The 19,474-nt window shown below is 44.7% G+C and overlaps 1 protein-coding gene and 1 pseudogene across 2 annotated transcripts in view; one reads left to right on the plus strand and one right to left on the minus strand.

Moving 5' to 3' along the window:
* Positions 1-19,474, minus strand: part of tnni3k (TNNI3 interacting kinase) — a 52,578-nt gene that overhangs the window by 5,551 nt on the left and 27,553 nt on the right. Inside the window, exons 18-22 of the mRNA XM_084172092.1 lie at positions 17,226-17,318; positions 17,069-17,126; positions 16,672-16,866; positions 511-615; positions 268-320 (exon numbers count right to left, since the gene is read on the minus strand). Of these exons, the coding sequence (XP_084028218.1) occupies positions 268-320; positions 511-615; positions 16,672-16,866; positions 17,069-17,126; positions 17,226-17,318 (504 nt within the window). The remainder of the gene's footprint in view (positions 1-267; positions 321-510; positions 616-16,671; positions 16,867-17,068; positions 17,127-17,225; positions 17,319-19,474) is intronic.
* Positions 5,705-8,541, plus strand: LOC311136990 (annotated as a pseudogene). Its single transcript has 2 exons — positions 5,705-6,542; positions 6,801-8,541. The product of its transcript is annotated as an uncharacterized misc_RNA (transcript).

The raw sequence follows: 19,474 nt of genomic DNA on the forward strand, positions 1-19,474 counted from the left end.
AGTGAGGCAGCCATTTTTATTTCAATATCAAATCATTTCTGTGTAATTTAGTACCCTACTGTAATAGTTTCCCATTAAAATGGTAAAAAATGTCTCAAGCAAGAATTTTGTTAGGACAGTCTTGGAGTGGTCTGAGTCGGGAGGGATATGTAATCTGAAAACTAGCTGTTATCGGGCCTTTATGGCTAATTCACTATAGGAAATGGCTACTTTATCTACTGTAATCTATGTCTTCATTATACTGTATGTTTATATTTTGCTGCTTACCTCCAAAATCAGCCACCACAGCATGCCCGTCCTCATAGAGTAGAATGTTGTGACTAAAAGTAGCACATTTCATTATTGGAAGAATAACTAAAAACACTTAAATTCACATAGTCACTATAGCTTCAATTCAACATCTATACCTCTCATTATGCCCAGTATCACTTCCCCACAAAACACACAAGCACCCAATTCATCACCCCACCCCCACACACAAAACCCCACTGACCCCCACCCTCCACTGACCTGTTGAGATCCCTGTGGATGATGGGCTGAGTGAGGTTGTGCAGGTACTCCATGCCCTTGGCCACGTCGATGGCGATGATGAGTTTGGACTGCAGGTCGATGATCCTGTCCGTTGACACATCATTACACATCATTAGAGGAACAACACCAACACTAAGTAACACAGATCGATGCTCCCTGGCCCTGCCAATCAACTGATACCACGGTACACAGCAGTAGATCAATTAGTCAGCTCATAGACTGTTAGACTTCATCTAAACGCAGAGTAACACTTAGTATAGATCAATGTTGGTAAGTGTGAGAAACGGATGTAAAGACACTACCAGGAAATAAGACATGAAACAGTTAACAACAATTGTTTTATGGCCACAATCTGCACATTTTCAAGTACACTAATTTATTTCCATAAAAAAAACTGGATGATGGATTGACAACAGCACTAAACATTTAACCTACATATCAATTAAAAAGTTTAGGTAACGCTTTAATGTAGGTGTCCTTATGAATAAAGCCTTTATAACAGCTATATAACACATTATAACATTCATAAGCTGTCATAATTAGTTTGAAATAGTTATGAGTAACGCATGAGATGTTATAAAACCGGTTATAATGACTCGCTGACACAAGTTCTCTATAACTTTTGATTGGGTCCTTTTGTGTCAGCGATTCATATAGCTGAAATTTAATGGGCAGTTTGGAGATCCAATTAAATGTTATTGAGAGCTCTTGTGCCAGCTAATCAGTTGACATTAAAGCATTATGACAACAGGATGAACAGTCATTTCTATCACCAGTTCTAACTCGTTTTTATAACATCTCATGTCATTACTCATTAATATTTAAAACTACTTATGACAGCTTATGACAAGTGTTATAATGTGTTATATAGCTGTTATAAAGGCTTTATGAATGCATTCATAAGGACACCTACAGTAGTGTTACGAAAGTTTAAATGTGAGAGAGATATACTGTTAGGAATTCCCTGCCGGTGACTGTTACCTCACAACCCTGAGTTGCACACTCCCTCGCACCCCATTCCCCACGACCGGAGCCTGAGAGTCTAGGGGGGACCATAAACCTGCCTCTCAAACTCTCTCTGACCTGTGTGACCTGTGCCCTGATAGGTTGCTGGACACCTGCCCATGCTATTGACTATACAGGTCACACAATACTGTCAGTCTCCCTCAAGCAGTGTCAGAGAGCAACAGCTCTGTCTCTGCCCATCAACAACTGGACTAACTTATATCTCTGTCTGGACTTGTGGGATGGTGTGCGTGCCCAATGTTGAGTTGTGTGACAATATATATTGTTCTTAATAGTTAGTTGTTTATTGTTGTTGCATTATGTATGTTGCCTCTGTATAGCTTGTAACATGTAAACATGTTCAGTGATTATATGTCATTTATACAGTCCTTTATTACTTTTATTATTCTCGTCATATCATATGTACAGTATATTCATTGTCTTTCATTTCCTTCTACAGAACCACTACTATTCCTCTACCTTTCCCACTGTTCATCCCCATGTTCATCTTCCTCAGTGCGTTTAAATAAAGTTCCTGTGTGTTAACTGTTGGGCTGCTTTATTCCCCTTTAACAGGGGGCGGTGTCAGTGAGTCACAGACCAGTAAGATACAGTGGGGAAAAAAAGTATTTAGTCAGCCACCAATTGTGCAAGTTCTCCCACTTAAAAAGATGAGAGAGGCCTGTAATTTTCATCATAGTTACACGTCAACTATGACAGACAAAATGAGGGGAAAAAAATCCAGAAAATCACATTGTAGGATTTTTTATGAATTTATTTGCAAATTATGGTGGAAAATAAGTATTTGGTCAATAACAAAAGTTTCTCAATACTTTGTTATATACCCTTTGTTGGCAATGACACAGGTCAAACGTTTTCTGTAAGTCTTCACAAGGTTATCACACACTGTTGCTGGTATTTTGGCCCATTCCTCCATGCAGATCTCCTCTAGAGCAGTGATGTTTTGGGGCTGTCGCTGGGCAACACGGACTTTCAACTCCCTCCAAATATTTTCTATGGCGTTGAGATCTGGAGACTGGCTAGGCCATTCCAGGACCTTGAAATGCTTCATACGAAGCCACTCCTTCGTTGCCCGGGCGGTGTGTTTGGGATCATTGTCATGCTGAAAGACCCAGCCACGTTTCATCTTCAATGCCCTTGCTGATGGAAGGAGGTTTTCACTCAAAGTCTCACGATACATGGCCCCATTCATTCTTTCCTTTACACGGATCAGTCGTCCTGGTCCCTTTGCAGAAAAACAGCCCCAAAGCATGATGTTTCCACCCCCATGCTTCACAGTAGGTATGGTGTTCTTTGGATGCAACTCAGCATTCTTTGTCCTCCAAACACGACGAGTTGAGTTTTTACCAAAAAGTTATATTTTGGTTTCATCTGACCATATGACATTCTCCCAATCCTCTTCTGGATCATCCAAATGCACTCTAGCAAACTTCAGACGGGCCTGGACATGTACTGGCTTAAGCAGGGGGATACGTCTGGAACTGCAGGATTTGAGTCCCTGGCGGCGTAGTGTGTTACTGATGGTAGGCTTTGTTACTTTGGTCCCAGCTCTCTGCAGGTCATTCACTAGGTCCCCCCGAGTGGTTCTGCTCACCGTTCTTGTGATCATTTTGACCCCACGGGGTGAGATCTTGCGTGGAGCCCCAGATCGAGGGAGATTATCAGTGGTCTTGTATGTCTTCCATTTCCTAATAATTGCTCCCACAGTTGATTTCTTCAAACCAAGCTGCTTACCTATTGCAGATTCAGTCTTCCCAGCCTGGTGCAGGTCTACAATTGTGTTTCTGGTGTCCTTTGACAGCTCTTTGGTCTTGGCCATAGTGGAGTTTGGAGTGTGACTGTTTGAGGTTGTGGACAGGTGTCTTTTATACTGATAACAAGTTCAAACAGGTGCCATTAATACAGGTAACGAGTGGAGGACAGAGGAGCCTCTTAAAGAAGAAGTTACAGGTCTGTGAGAGCCAGAAATCTTGCTTGTTTGTAGGTGACTAAATACTTATTTTCCACCATAATTTGCAAATAAATTCATAAAAAATCCTACAATGTGATTTTCTGGAGAAAGAAAATCTCAATTTGTTTGTCATAGTTGACGTGTACCTATGATGAAAATTACAGGCCTCTCTCATCTTTTTAAGTGGGAGAACTTGCACAATTGGTGGCTGACTAAATACTTTTTTCCCCCACTGTACGTAGAGCCAGGAAGGAGAAAGAAAAAGGACGTAACAACAAACTGATCTACCCCTCAGCCTCTCAATGTGTCTAAACAACAGATCCAGAAGAGATACAGTGGGGGAAAAAAGTATTTAGTCAGCCACCAATTGTGCAAGTTCTCCCACTTAAAAAGAGGAGAGAGGCCTGTAATTTTCATCATAGGTACACGTCAACTATGACAGACAAAATGAGAAAAAAAAATCCAGAAAATCACATTGTAGGATTTTTTATGAATTTATTTGCAAATTATGGTGGAAAATAAGTATTTGGTCAATAACAAAAGTTTCTCAATACTTTGTTGTATACCCTTTGTTGGCAATGACACAGGTCAAACGTTTTCTGTAAGTCTTCACAAGGTTTTCACACACTGTTGCTGGTATTTTGGCCCATTCCTCCATGCAGATCTCCTCTAGAGCAGTGATGTTTTGGGGCTGTCGCTGGGCAACACGGACTTTCAACTCCCTCCAAAGATTTTCTATGGGGTTGAGATCTGGAGACTGGCTAGGCCACTCCAGGACCTTGAAATGCTTCTTACGAAGCCACTCCTTCGTTGCCCGGGCGGTGTGTTTGGGATCATTGTCATGCTGAAAGACCCAGCCACGTTTCATCTTCAATGCCCTTGCTGATGGAAGGAGGTTTTCACTCAAAATCTCACGATACATGGCCCCATTCATTCTTTCCTTTACACGGATCAGTCGTCCTGGTCCCTTTGCAGAAAAACAGCCCCAAAGCATGATGTTTCCACCCCCATGCTTCACAGTAGGTATGGTGTTCTTTGGATGCAACTCAGCATTCTTTGTCCTCCAAACACGACGAGTTGAGTTTTTACCAAAAAGTTATATTTTGGTTTCATCTGACCATATGACATTCTCCCTATCCTCTTCTGGATCATCCAAATGCACTCTAGCAAACTTCAGACGGGCCTTGACATGTACTGGCTTAAGCAGGGGGACACGTCTGCACTGCAGGATTTGAGTCCCTGGCGGCGTAGTGTGTTACTGATGGTAGGCTTTGTTACTTTGGTCCCAGCTCTCTGCAGGTCATTCACTAGGTCCCCCCGTGTGGTTCTGGGATTTTTGCTCACCGTTCTTGTGATCATTTTGACCCCACGGGGTGAGATCTTGCGTGGAGCCCCAGATCGAGGGAGATTATCAGTGGTCTTGTATGTCTTCCATTTCCTAATAATTGCTCCCACAGTTGATTTCTTCAAACCAAGCTGCTTACCTATTGCAGATTCAGTCTTCCCAGCCTGGTGCAGGTCTACAATTTTGTTTCTGGTGTCCTTTGACAGCTCTTTGGTCTTGGCCATAGTGGAGTTTGGAGTGTGACTGTTTGAGGTTGTGGACAGGTGTCTTTTATACTGATAACAAGTTCAAACAGGTGCCATTAATACAGGTAACGAGTGGAGGACAGAGGAGCCTCTTAAAGAAGAAGTTACAGGTCTGTGAGAGCCAGAAATCTTGCTTGTTTGTAGGTGACCAAATACTTATTTTCCACCATAATTTGCAAATAAATTCATAAAAAATCCTACAATGTGATTTTCTGGATTTTTTTTCTCAAATTGTCTGTCATAGTTGACGTGTAACTATGATGAAAATTACAGGCCTCTCTCATCTTTTTAAGTGGGAGAACTTGCACAATTGGTGGCTGACTAAATACTTTTTTTCCCCACTGTAGCACATATGTACAAGATGTAAAAATGAGATGCACACAGATACAACACAGCTAGCACGCAAAGCAGGGGAAGAACTGCCAGTCTTCATTCAATTGGACGACCACCAACTTCATATCTCATTGTGTAGAGCAGAATTCTACAACAACCAGACAAGAAATTGAAGCTGAAACAGATTACCATTGACTACAGAGAAAAAATCCCATCAGATCGCTCTAACAAACCAGTATACCAGTGTTCAAGTGTTTCTACTTCATAAGAAATATGAGGCTGGTCTCTGCTCAGTTTGGACTATTGATGGTTTGGATCATTGGCTCCTGGGGTTGGTTGAGTAACAAATGCATCCTCTATGACAAGTCAATCAGTCACTGGGTTACCCCTCACAGCTACTGCTCACATGTCTGCGACCTCAAACTCAACCTCTCCATCATCCCATCTCACTACCAGTTCCTCTGGCTCAACGTCAGGAGTGGATCTGTCCTGCAGTCTGGAGCCCTCTCTAGGTTCTATCCTCTACTGACACTTTCTATAAAGGGCTGTCTGCCGACCATTCTCCCTGGCACCTTCAAGGGGCTCTCCTGTGTGAAGAAATGGTCTTTGTCCTGCAGTAAGTTCATCACTTCCAGTTCATCCCTTCCATCCAACACATTTACTGACCTGACTAGCTTGGAGGAACTGGAAATGATAACTACAGGCTTTCTGTGATGGCACCGGACGCATTTGGGAGGGATCCCTCTTCTGAAAAAACTCTCAGTCTACAGCGGCACAGAGGAATTGTCTGATTTTGTTATGTAGGATAGTCAATATGTCACAGTCATTAACTAACCTGTACTTTAGGTCAGAGGAGATAGCCATTTTAAGACACCAGAACTGCTCTGACACGAACGGAGCTGTTCTTGAGCTTCCTCAATTCTATAGTCTTCAATAAGTTATTTTTTCTTTCCCTAATGCACGCCAGTTAGAAAAAGGAGCATTTAGATGCTTCGAAAACATCTCATTGCTCACTTTGCCCAATGAGCTACAGACACAGTTTATGCAGTCTGGAATTTGGAGACTGCTTGAATTACATTTTTTCAATGAGAAAAGCATTTCCTTTGAGTCTGTTTGTAAAACAGTTTTAAGACTTTCGCTTACAAAACTTTATATATGAAAACATGAAACTGGGAACTACTCAGCGTCTGCAGTGAGAAAATGTCAGGGGGTTCAGGTGCTTAGCATCTACTTTCCTGCTGGTGTTAAGGCCAGTGTTAATCTGAGCTTGATCCATGATTTGAAGAATGTCACCGAAAAGAGCGTTTCTGTTCATTTCACTGATATCCTCTCTGAGCCCCCTGATTTAAATGTGCTTTGTGACACTCAGAAGAGTCCTGTCACATGGTTGAAACAAATTCAAATCCCAAACATCACCTCAGAGCAGTTCTGTTGCTTGATCAATCTGAAATGGCTGGATTTAAGATTCAATTATATCACCACTATTGTGGACTTTACATTTAAGGGACTTGGTGAATTGAGGTTCCTAAACCTAGGGAGTAACAACATCTCTCAGATTACAGAGAACAGTTTCTTTGGCCTGCAAAGTTTAGAGATTTTAACACTGTTCAATAATCCAATCATGCAAATTGCAGCATTTGCGTTCATCCACCTCACTTCGCTGACAAATTTAGATTTAGGGTACATTCACCATCCATCCAGCCAGTGGGAGAAACATGTGAGTGTGAATCTGACGCACATATTCGCTTGAGTCTTCCCTCAAGCGCTGACTCACATGAATATAAGCTCCTGGTGTCCTCTCAACATCACCGTCGGCAGCGACAGCACCCCAAAACCAGGCTTCACCCTGCAGCTCTTCACTCCATTGAATGTGATCTTCCAGGACTGCTGGAGACCATTCTTCCAGTCTGTTGTCAACCTCAGGGCTGTAACAGGACATCTTCTGTGTGGGTCTCACTTCATCGCAAAGTACTTCCTCTCTCCGCAGGAGTTTGAGTTTGAGTTGGTTCTCTCACCATACTTTGTGAGAGAACCAGCTGTGGACATGACTAACCTGAAGAGGCTTGTGCAGCTGAGGCATCTGAAGCTGACAGGAGTGGACCTCATCGTGCAGCCAGCACTGGGCATCATGTTCCACAACCTAACCAGGCTGGAGAGCCTGAGCCTAATGGAATGTAGGATCCTCCCTCTGGAGGAGGAGCTGAGCAGAGACCTGCACTACCTCATTTTGATTCAAGTCCAAGCCCGAGAGGAGTTTAGCATGTTAGAGAGCTTTCCAGAGCCTCTGACCAGCCTGAGGTATATGGAGTTCTTCAGTCCTCGCCTGCACTGCAGCTGTGACAACGCCTGGCTGGACAACTGGGCCAGGAGACAGAGACAAGTCCAGGTATTTTTTTGGCTAAAGGGGGAGTTGGAGTTGACATGCAAAAATGAAGATGGCGTCCAGAACTTCCACAGGTACTCTGCGGCCCACTGTTCCCTGGACATGGGCTTTGCCCTGTTCCTCTGCACCTCCCTGGGCCTGCTCCTCTTCATACTGGCTGTGCTGCTCCATCAGCTGGCCGGGGACTACCTACTGGCCTTCTGCCACCCACATCACACGTGGCTGGCTGGAAGAGGCCGTGCGGAGGCCCAACCCCAGGGGTCATCACCGCTTCGATGCCTTTGTGTCTTACAGCGGGAGAGACGAGAACTGGGTGGTGGAGCAGCTGTTGCCGGGCCTGGAGCAGAGGGGGCCTCCCTTCCTTTCTCTCTGTCTACACAGCAGGGACTTCCAGCTGGGGAAGGACATCGTGGACAACATCATAGACAGCCTCTACGGCAGCCGCCACACCATGTGTGTGGGGAGTCATCACTACCTGCGCAGTAACTGGTGCTCCCTGGAGCTGCGGCTGGCCACCCTGTGTCTGCTGGTGGACCACAGGGATAACCTCATCCTGGTCTTCCTGGAGGACATCCCCCCATGTAAGCTGTCTGCCCACCACCACCTGGCAAGGCTGGTCAAGACCAGGACCTATCTGGACTGGCCCCAGGACCTGGCCCTGCAGCCTGCCTCCTGGGACCGTCTGTAGACTAAAGTGGCTCCTCCTGAACCAGATCCCAGACAGTAACACAACACACAGATACCCACTTGGGCAGCAGGTAGCCTAGCGGTTAAGAGCATTGGGCCAGTAACCGAATGATCGCAGGTTCGAATCCCAGAGCTGACTAGATGAGAAATCTGTCAATGTGCCCTTGAGCAAAGTACTTAACCCTAATTGCTCGAGGGTCACTGTCAATAATGGCTGATTCCTGGCTGTGACACCACCCTCCGAGGGTGTCTCAGGGGGAGTGGGATATGCAAAAAACTAATTTCCAATTCACATGCGTACAGTGCCTTCAGAAAGTATTAATACCCCTTGACTTATTCCACATTTTGTTGTGTTACAGCCTGAATTACAAATGGATTCAATTGTTTTTTTTCGCACCCATATAGACACAAAATCCCATAATAACAAAGTGAAAACATGTTTTTAGAAATGTTTGCAAATTTACTGAAAATGAAATACAGAAATATCTAATTTACTTAAGTATTCACACCCCTGAGTCAATACTTTGTAGAAGCACCTTTGGCAGCGATTACAGCTGTGAGTCTTTCTGTGTAAGGCTCTAAGAGCCTTCTACACCTGGATTGAGCAACATTTGCCCATTATTCTATTAACAATTATTCAAATTGGTTGTTGATCATGCTAGACAACAATTTTCAGGTCGTGCCATATATTTTCAAGTAGATTTAAGTCAAAACTGTAAGTCGGCAACTCAGGAACATTCACTGTCTTCTTGGTAAGCAACTCCATTGTAGATTTGACCTTGTGTTTTAGGTTATTGTCCTGCTGAAATTTGAATTCATCTCCCAGCGTCAGGTGGAAAGCAGACTGAACCAGGTTTTCCTCTAGGATTTTGCCTGTACTTAACTCCATTCCGTTTCTTGCCCCCCCCCCACCCCCAGTCCTTAATGATTACAAGCATACCCTTAACATGATGCAGCCACCACTATGCTTCAAAATATGGAGAGTAATACTCAGTAATGTGTTGTATTGGATTTGCCCCAAACATAACACTTGGTATTGGGCGGCAGGTAGCTTAGTGGTTAAGAGCGTTGTGCCAGTAATCGAAAGGTCGCTGGTTCTAATCCCCGAGCCGACTAGGTGAAAAATCTGTCGATGTGCCCTTGCGCAAGGCACTTAACCCTAATTGCTCTGGATAAGAGCGTCTGCTAAATGACTAAAATGTAAATGTATTCAGGACAAAATGTTAATTGCTTTGCCACATTTTTTGCAGTATTACTTTAGTGCCTTGTTGCAAACAGGATGCATGTTTTGGAATATTTGTATTCTGTACAGGCTTCCTTATTTTCACTCTGTCAATTAGGTTAGTATTGTGGAGTAACTACGATGTTGTTTTCTCTTATCACAGCCTTTAAACTCTAACTGTTTTAAAGTCACCATTGGCCTCATGGTGAAATCCCTGAGCGGTTTCCTTCCTCTCTGGCAACTGAGTTAGGAAGGACGCCTGTATCTTTGTAGTGACTGGGTGTATTGACACACCATGCTCAAAGGGATATTCAATGTCTGCTTTTGTATTTTTACCCATCTACCAATAGGTGCCATTCTTTTCGAGGCATTGGAAAACCTCTCTGGTCTTTGTGGTTGAATCTGTGTTTGAAATTCACTGCTCGATTGAGGGACCTTACAGATAATGGTTTGGTGGGGTACAGAGATGAGTCATTCAGAAATCATGTTAAACATTATTATTGCACACAGAGTTAGTTCATGCAACTTATTATGGGACTTGTTAAGCACATTTTTACTCCTGAACTTATTTAAGCTTTCCATAACAAAGGGGTTGAATACTTATTGACTCAAGACATTTCAGCTTTTCATTTTTTATTAATTTAAAAAATATTCTACAAACATAATTCAATTTTGGGCCTCCCGAGTGGCGCAGCAGTTTAAGGCACTGCATTGCAGTGCTAGAGACGTCACTACAGACCTGGGTTCGATCCCGGGCTGTATCACAACCGGCCGTGATCGGGAGTCCCATAGGACGGCGCACAATTGGCCCAGCATCGTCTGGGTTAGGGGAGGGTTTGGCCAGGGGGGCTTTACGCCCATTGGGGAGTTGCAGCGATGAGATAAAAATACAATAAATAAATAAAACCATTATTCCACTTTGACATTATAGGATATTGCGTGTAGGCCAGTGACGAAAAAACTCAATTTAATCTATTTTAAATTCAGGCTGTAACACAACAAAATGTAGAAAAATTCAAGGGGTGTGAATACTTTCTGAAGACACTGTATAATACACACTTGTACATACAGTATGTGAAACAGGACAGATGTAAGCACCCACCTAATTATTATTTGTATTATTATAATGACTTATCAACAAGATTATTACTTCCTCCTACGTAACTAACTGTATCACAACAGAAGTATTTTACAGAAGAGAAAATGTTTCTTTTTTTCCATGTTGTTCTGTTCTATGTTCCTTTTATTGCAACAGGTTTTCCTTTCCTATAGGTCATTTTTTCATTCAACATTTACAAATAAATTGTTCTTGTTTGATATTTTGTTCTTGTTGTTGTTGCTGTTTTTACCTTGAATAAAACTCCCTCTTAGAGGAGGAAAAGTATGTTTCTTGTGTAACTTGCTCTTTATTAAATATTATATTAGTTTATTGTTAACAATGATGTTATTGAGGATTGGCCAGTAACACATTTTATAATAATTGAACAAGAAAACCTTTAATGAATGCCTAACAAATGTCTAACATGGCATAATTAAGCCCTATTAACTACTTGTATACACACTTATAAACTACAAATGAGTAGCTAATATGTGTACCTTATAATAAAGTGTTACCATGGTCCATTACTAGGTTCTTTGTTAATTTATATGTTGTGGAGATGCACGAGTATTGACTAATGTGTGGCCCATTGACAGCTACAGTGCATTCGGAAAGTATTCAGACCCCTTGACCTTTCCCACATTTTGTTACGTTACAGCCTTATTCTAAAATTGATTAAATAAAACATTTTCCTCATCAATCTACACACAATACCCCATAATGGCAAAGCGAAAACTGGTTTTTAGAAATATTAGCAAATGTAAGTATTCAGACCCTTTGCTATGAGACTCGATATTGAGCTCAGGTGCATCCTGTTTCCATTGATCATCCTTGAGATGTTTCTACAACGTGATTGGAGTCCAACTGTGGTAAATTCAATTGATTGGACCTGATTTGGAAAGGCACACACCTGTCTATATAAGGTCTCACAGTTGACAGTGCATGTTAGAGCAAAAAACCAAGCCATGAGGTCGAAGGAATTGTCCGTAGAGTGCAGAGACAGGATTGTGTCGAGGCACAGATCTGGGGAAGGGTACCAAAAAATTTCTGCAGCATTGAAGGTCCCCAAGAACACAGTGGCCTCCATCATTCTTAAATGGAAGAAGTTTGGAACCACCAAGACTCTTCCTAGAGCTGGCCACCTGGCTAAACTGAGCAATCGGGGGAGAAGGGCCTTGGTCAGGGAGGTGACCAAGAACCCGATGGTCACTCTGACAGAGCTCCAGAGTTTCTCTGTGGAGATAGGAGAACCTTCCAGAAGGACAACCATCTCTGCAGCACTCCACCAATCAGGTCTTTATGGTAGAGTGGCCAGACGGAAGCTACTCCTCAGTAAAAGGCACATGACAGCCCGCTTGGGAGTTTGCCAAAAGGTACCTAAAGAACTCTGACCATGAGAAACAAGATTCTCTGATCTGATGAAACCAAGATTGAACTCTTTGGCCTGAATGCCAAGCGTCACATCTGGAGGAAACCTGGCACCATCCCTACGTTGAAGCATGGTGGTGGCAGCATCATGTTATGGGGATGTTTTTCAGCGGCAGGAACTTGGAGACTAGTCAGGATCAACGGAAAGATGAACAGAGCAAAGTACAGAGAGATCCTTGATGAAAACCTGCTCCACAGAGAGCTCAGGACCTCAGACTGGGGCGAAGGTTCACCTTCCAACAGGACAACAACCCTAAGTACACAGCCAAGACAACGCAGGAGTGGCTTCGGGACAAGTTTTTGAATGTCCTTGAGTGGCCCAGCCAGAGCCCGGATTTGAACCTGATTGAACATCTCTGGAGAGACCTGAAAGTAGCTGTGCAGTGATGCTCCCCATCCAACCTGACAGAGCTTGAGAGGATCTGCAGAGAAGAATGGGGGAAACTCCCCAAATACAGGTGTGCCAAGCTTGTAGCGTCATACCCAAGAAGACTCTAGGCTGTAATCGCTGCCAAAGGTGCTTCAAAAAAGTACGGAGTAAAGGGTCTGAAAATTAGCAAACATTTCTAAAAACCTGTTTATGCTTTGTCATCATGGGGTATTGTGTGTAGATTAATGAGGGGAAAAAACAATTTAATCCATTTTAGAATAAGGCTGTAAAGTAACAAAATGTGGAAAAAGTAAATGGTCTGAATACTTTCCGAATGCACTGTATATGTTTAGACAGAGTAAAAGTACAGTGGTCCATTGACAGGTCTAAGATCAGTTCAGAACCACCTCTTCTGTTCCTGGCCATTGACAGCGCTCTATGTGTCAATGGCCAGGAACAGGAACGCTATATAGTATGCTAACTATTCTAGCTAACTAACTGGCTGAATAAGTTGACGACGGACTCGCTCAAGCTGTCGGGACTAACCCACAACGTTAGACACGGACACGAATGATCTGCTTGGCGTGTTGACACACTGGTGGTTTGTTGTGGCCGAGTATTGGTGCTAAACCGTGTTGTTGGAGTCCGACATGCTAGCTGGCTGTGGCGTCTTATGACTAGGTGCCCTGGACGATTTTCACGGAAGAATACTGTACCAAGTTAGCTAGCTGAATAAACTAAGTTAATCTATTCCTAGAAAACATTGAACCGCTGTAGTTTACAACAATTATAGTTTCTGAGGTGGAAGTTGGGAGAGTTATATTTGGGTGTTGTGGTGAGGGAGGCCCCGCTCTCTCCTTTCCCAGATGTTTAGTTCATTTCATTCCGATCTCCTTTGCATTATTGTAGCCATTTTCTGTAGCCTGTCAACTATGCCTCTGTCTATCCCTGTTCTCTCCTCTCCGCACAGGCTATACAAACGCCTCACACTGCGTGGCTGCTGCCTCTCTAACCTGGTGGTCCCTGCACGCACCACCCACGTGGAGTTCCAGGTCTCAGGCAGCCTCTGGAACTGCCGTTCTACTGCCAACAAGGCAGAGTTCATCTCAGCCTATGCTACCCTCCAGTCCCTCGACTTCTTGGCGCTGACAGAAACATGGATTACCACTGAAAACACTGCTACTCTTACTGCTCTCTCCTCGTCTGACCATGTGTTCTCGCATACCCCGAGAGCATCTGGTCAGCGGGGTGGTGGCACAGGAATCCTCATCTCTCCCAAGTGGACATTCTCTATTTTTCCCCTGACCCATCTGTCTATCTCCTCATTTGAATTCCATGCTGTCACAGTCACTAGCCCATTTAAGCTTAACATCCTTGTCATTTATCGCCCTCCAGGTTCCCTTGGAGAGTTCATCAATGAGCTTGACGCCTTGATAAGTTCCTTTCCTGAGGATGGCTCACCCCTCACAGTTCTCGGGGACTTCAACCTCCCTACGTCTACCTTTGACTCATTTCTCTCTGCCTCCTTCTTTCCACTCCTCTCCTCTTTTGATCTCACCCTCTCACCGTCCCCCCCTACTCACAAGGCAGGCAATACGCTTGACCTCATCTTTACTAGATGCTGTTCTTCTACTAATCTCACTGCAACTCCCCTCCATGTCTCCGACCACTACTTTGTATCCTTTTCTCTCTCGCTCTCCTCCAACACTACTCACTCTGCCCCTACTCAGATGGTAATGCGCCGTCGCAACCTTCGCTCTCTCTCTCCCGCTACTCTCTCCTCTTCCATCCTATCATCTCTTCCCTCTGCTCAATCCTTCTACCTCCAATCTCCTGATTCTGCCTCCTCAACCCTCCTCTCCTCCCTTTCTGCATCCTTTGACTCTCTATGTCCCGGCCGGCTCGGTCCTCCCCTCCAGCTCCGTGGCTTGATGACTCATTGCGAACTCACAGAACAGGGCTCCGGGCAGCCGAGCGGAAATGGAGGAAAACTAGACTCACTGCGGACCTGGCATCTTTTCACTCCCTCCTCTCTACATTTTCTTCATCTGTTTCTGCTGCTAAAGCCACTTTCTACTACTCTAAATTCCAAGCATCTGCCTCTAACCCTAGGAAACTCCTTGCCACCTTCTCCTCCCTGCTGAATCCTCCTCCCCCTCCCCCCTCCTCCCTCTCTGTGGATGACTTCGTCAACTATTTTGAAAAGAAGGTTGACGACATCCGATCCTCGTTTGTTAAGTCAAATGACACTGCTGGTCCTGCTCACACTGCCCTACCCTATGCTTTGACTTATTTCTCCCCTCTCTCTCCAGATAAAATCTTGCGACTTGTGACAGCCGGCCGCCCAACAACCTGCCCGCTTGACCCTATCCCCTACTCTCTTCTCCAGACCATCTCCGGTAACCTTCTCCCTTACCTCACCTCGCTCATCAACTCATCCTTGACCGCTGGCTATGTCCCTTCCGTCTTCAAGAGAGCGAGAGTTGCACCCCTTCTCAAAAAACCAACACTCAATCCCTCTGATGTCAACAACTACAGACCAATATCCCTTCTTTCTTTTCTCTCCAAAACTCTTGAGCGTGCCGTCTTTAGCCAACTCTCTTGCTATCTCTCTCAGAATGACCTTCTTGATCCAAACCAGTCAGGTTTCAAGACTGGTCATTCAACTGAGACTGCTCTTCTCTGTGTCACGGAGGCTCTCCGCACTGCTAAAGCTAACTCTCTCTCCTCTGCTCTTGTCCTTCTAGACCTGTCTGCTGCCTTTGATACTGTGAACCATCAGATCCTCCTCTCCACCCTCTCCAAGCTGGGCATCTCCGGCGCGGCTCACTCTTGGATTGCGTCCTACCTGACCGGTCGCTCCTACCAAGTGGCGTGGCGAGAAGCTGTCTCCGCACCACGTGCTCTCACCACTGGTGTCCCCCAGGGCTCAGTTCTAGGCCCTCTCCTATTCTCGCTATACACCAAGTCACTTGGCTCTGTCATATCCTCACATGGCCTCTCCTATCATTGCTATGCAGACGACACACAACTAATATTCTCCTTTCCCCCTTCTGATAACCAGGTGGTGAATCGCATCTCTGCATGTCTGGCAGACATATCAGTGTGGATGACAGATCACCACCTCAAGCTGAACCTTGGCAAGACGGAGCTGCTCTTCCTCCCGGGGAAGGACTGCCCGTTCCATGATCTCACCATCACGGTTGACAACTCCGTTGTGTCCTCCTCCCAGAGTGCGAAGAGCCTTGGCGTGACCCTGTACAACACCCTGTCGTTCTCCGCTAACATCAAGGCGGTGACCCGATCCTGTAGGTTCATGCTCTACAACATTCGGAGAGTACGACCCTGCCTTACACAGGAAGCGGCACAGGTCCTAATCCAGGCACTTGTCATCTCCCGTCTGGATTACTGCAACTCGCTGTTGGCTGGGCTCCCTGCCTGTGCCATTAAACCCCTACAACTCATCCAGAATGCCGCAGCCCGTCTGGTGTTCAACCTTCCCAAGTTCTCTCACGTCACCCCGCTCCTCCGCACACTCCACTGGCTTCCAGTTGAGGCTCGCATCTGCTACAAGACCATGGTGCTTGCCTACGGAGCTGTGAGGGGAACGGCACCTCCGTACCTTCAGGCTCTGATCAGTCCCTACACCCAAACGAGGGCATTGCGTTCATCCACCTCTGGCCTGCTGGCCCCCCTACCTCTGCGGAAGCACACTTCCCGCTCAGCCCAGTCAAAACTGTTCGCTGCTCTGGCACCCCAATGGTGGAACAAGCTCCCTCACGACGCCAGGACAGCGGAGTCACTCACCACCTTCCGGAGACACTTGAAACCCCACCTCTTTAAGGAATACCTGGGATAGGATAAAGTAATCCTTCTACCCCCCCCCCCCCCCAGAATGTGTAAAGTGGTTATCCCACTGGCTATAAGGTGAATGCACCAATTTGTAAGTCGCTCTGGATAAGAGCGTCTGCTAAATGACGTAAATGTAAATGCTATAAAGACAGTAACAGTGCAGTCCATTGAGAGGTCTGAGATCTGCTCAGGGCCTCACCTCTTCTGCTCGTGCAGCAGGGAGAACAGGGAGCCCCCAGAGACATATTGGGTGGCGATGGCGAACTGGCTGGGGTCGTCCAGACACGCCCCCACAAACTGGATGACACAGGGGTGGTTGAGACGACACAGGATGGACACCTCCCTGCAGAACATGTCCACGTCTGACTTGGAGCAGTACGTGTTGGCCCGATACCTATAGAGAGGAGAATTAAAGTTAGTTCCTATTTAATTCATTTGTGTCTCAGAATTGTATTTAATATTTTAGTAGTTCGTATTTAAGTCATTTGTATTTTAGCATTTTATGTTGTATTTTAGTCCTTTGTATTTACATTCATTTTGCGAGCCAAGAGCAATGCTAACCAATGTTAGAGATGTTAATCCTTAGACTTACCTACCTTTTGATGGCAACGACCTGGTTCTTACACTTGCCTCTATAGACCTTTCCAAAGGAGCCTGTGGGTAGAAAATATATTATACTATTCAATATAGTCTGTATGTGCAAAAAGCATGTTGTTAAGGAAAACAGTATAGGGTTGAATCTGTCCGTAATACCTGAGCCAATGATCTCATTGAACTCCAGGTCAGAGAGCTGCAGTTGGAAGCTTGAGTGGAGGCTGGCCCGGAGGAGAAGAACATCTGCCTTTTCTAAAGAGAGATAATAAAATGTTCAAGGTCATTTGAGTCTTATTTTGAATCAAGTGATCAATGATCAAGAAATGTGTCAAAAACAAACAGATATCAGGTAGGCTAAACTAGGAAAATATATAATTGACCATCAGTCAGTCCGCAGATTATCATTAGCCTGGTGTTTACTATATTGATTACCAGATCATAATTAAAAGACACACCGAGTCCAGGGCTGTCCCCGACAAAAAAAAATGTTGGTCGACCAAGAGTCGTCTGTTCGTTCGACCAATCAATTGGTCAAAATGTTTAAACGTGTATATTTCCATATGGTGGTGGCAGCATCATGCTGTGGGGATGTTTTTCAGCGACAGGGACTGGGAGACTAGTCAGGATCGAGGGAAAGATGAACGGAGCAAAGTACAGGGAGATCCTTGATGAAAATCTGCCCCAGACGCTCACGACCTCAGACTGGGGCGAAGGTAACCTGCCAACAGGACAACGACCCTAAGCACACAGCCAAGACAACGCAGGAGAGGCTTCGGGACAAGTCTCTAAATGTCCTTGAATGTCCCAGCCAGAGCCCGGACTTGAACCCGATCGAACATCTCTGGAGAGACCTGAAAATAGCTGTGCAGCGACGCTCCCAATACTACCTGACAGAGCTTGAGAGGATCTGCAGATAAGAATGGGAGAAACTCCCCAAATACAGGTGTACCAAGTTTATAGCATCATACCCAAGAAGACTCGAGGCTGTAATCGATGACAAAGGTGCTTCAACAAAGTACTGAGTAAAGGGTCTGAATACTTACAGTACCCGTCAAAGGTTTCGACACACCTACTCATTCAAGGGTTTTTCTTTATTTTTGCTATTTTCTACATTGTAGAATAATAGTGAAGACATCAAAACTATGAAGTAACACATTTGGAATCATGTAGTAACCAAAAAAGTGTTAAACAAATCAAAATATATGTTATATTTGAGATTCTTCAAAGTAGCCACCCTTTGCCTTGATGACAGCTTTGCACACTCTTGGCATTCTCTCAACCAGCTTCACCTGGAATGCTTTTCCAACAGTCTTGAAGGAGTTCCCACATATGCTGAGCACTTGTTGGCTGCTTTTCCTTTACTCTGCGGTCCAACTCTTCCCAAACCATCTCTATTGGGTTGAGGTCTGGTGATTGTGGAGGCCAGGTCATCTGATGCAGCATTCCATCACTCTCCTTCTTGGTCAAATAGCCCTTACACAGCCTGGAAGTGTGTTGGGTCATTGTCTTGTTGAAAAACAAATGTTAGTCCCACTAAGCACAAACCAGATGGGATGGCGTATCGCTAAATAATTATGTGGTAGCCATGCTGGTTAAGTGTGCCTTGAATTCTAAATACCACCAGCAAAGCACCCCCACACCATCACACCTCCTCCTCCATGCTTCACGGTGGGAACTACACGTTTGGAGATAATCCGTTTACCTACTCTGCGTCTCACAAAGACACGGCGGTTTGAACCAAAAATCTCAAATTTGGACTCATCAGACCAAAGGACAGATTTCCACTGGTCTAATATCCATTGCTTGTGTTTCTTGGCCCAAGCAAGTCTCTTCTTCTTATTGGTGTCCTTTAGTAGTGGTTTCTTTGCAGCAATTCGACCATGAATGCTTGAGATGAGATGTGTCTTTTACTTGAACTCTGTGAAGCATATATTTGGGCTGCAATCTGAGATGCAGTTAACTCTAATGAACTTATCCTCTGCAGCAGAGGTAACTCTGGGTCTTCCTTTCTTGTGGCGGTCCTCATAAGAGCCAGTTTCATCATAGCGCTTGATGGTTTTTGCGACTACACTTGAAGAAACTTTCAAAGTTCTTGAAATGTTCCTGATAGACTGACCTTCATGTCTTAAAGTAATGATGGACTGTCGTTTCTCTTTGCTTATGTGAGCTGTTCTTGCCACAATATGGACTTGGTCTTTTACCAAATAGGGCTATCTTCTGTATACCACCCCTACCTTGTCACAACACAACTGATTGGCTCAAACGCATTAAGAAGGAAACAAATTCCACAAATTAACTTTTAAGAAGGCACACCTGTTAATTGAAATGCATTCCAGGTGACTACCTCATGAAGCTGGTTGAGAGAATGCCAAGAGTGTGCAAAGCTGTCATCAAGGCAAAGGGTGGCT

The sequence above is a fragment of the Coregonus lavaretus genome (genome assembly GCF_964263955.1).
Source record: "Coregonus lavaretus genome assembly, chromosome: 11".
Taxonomy (NCBI): Eukaryota; Metazoa; Chordata; class Actinopteri; order Salmoniformes; family Salmonidae; genus Coregonus; species Coregonus lavaretus.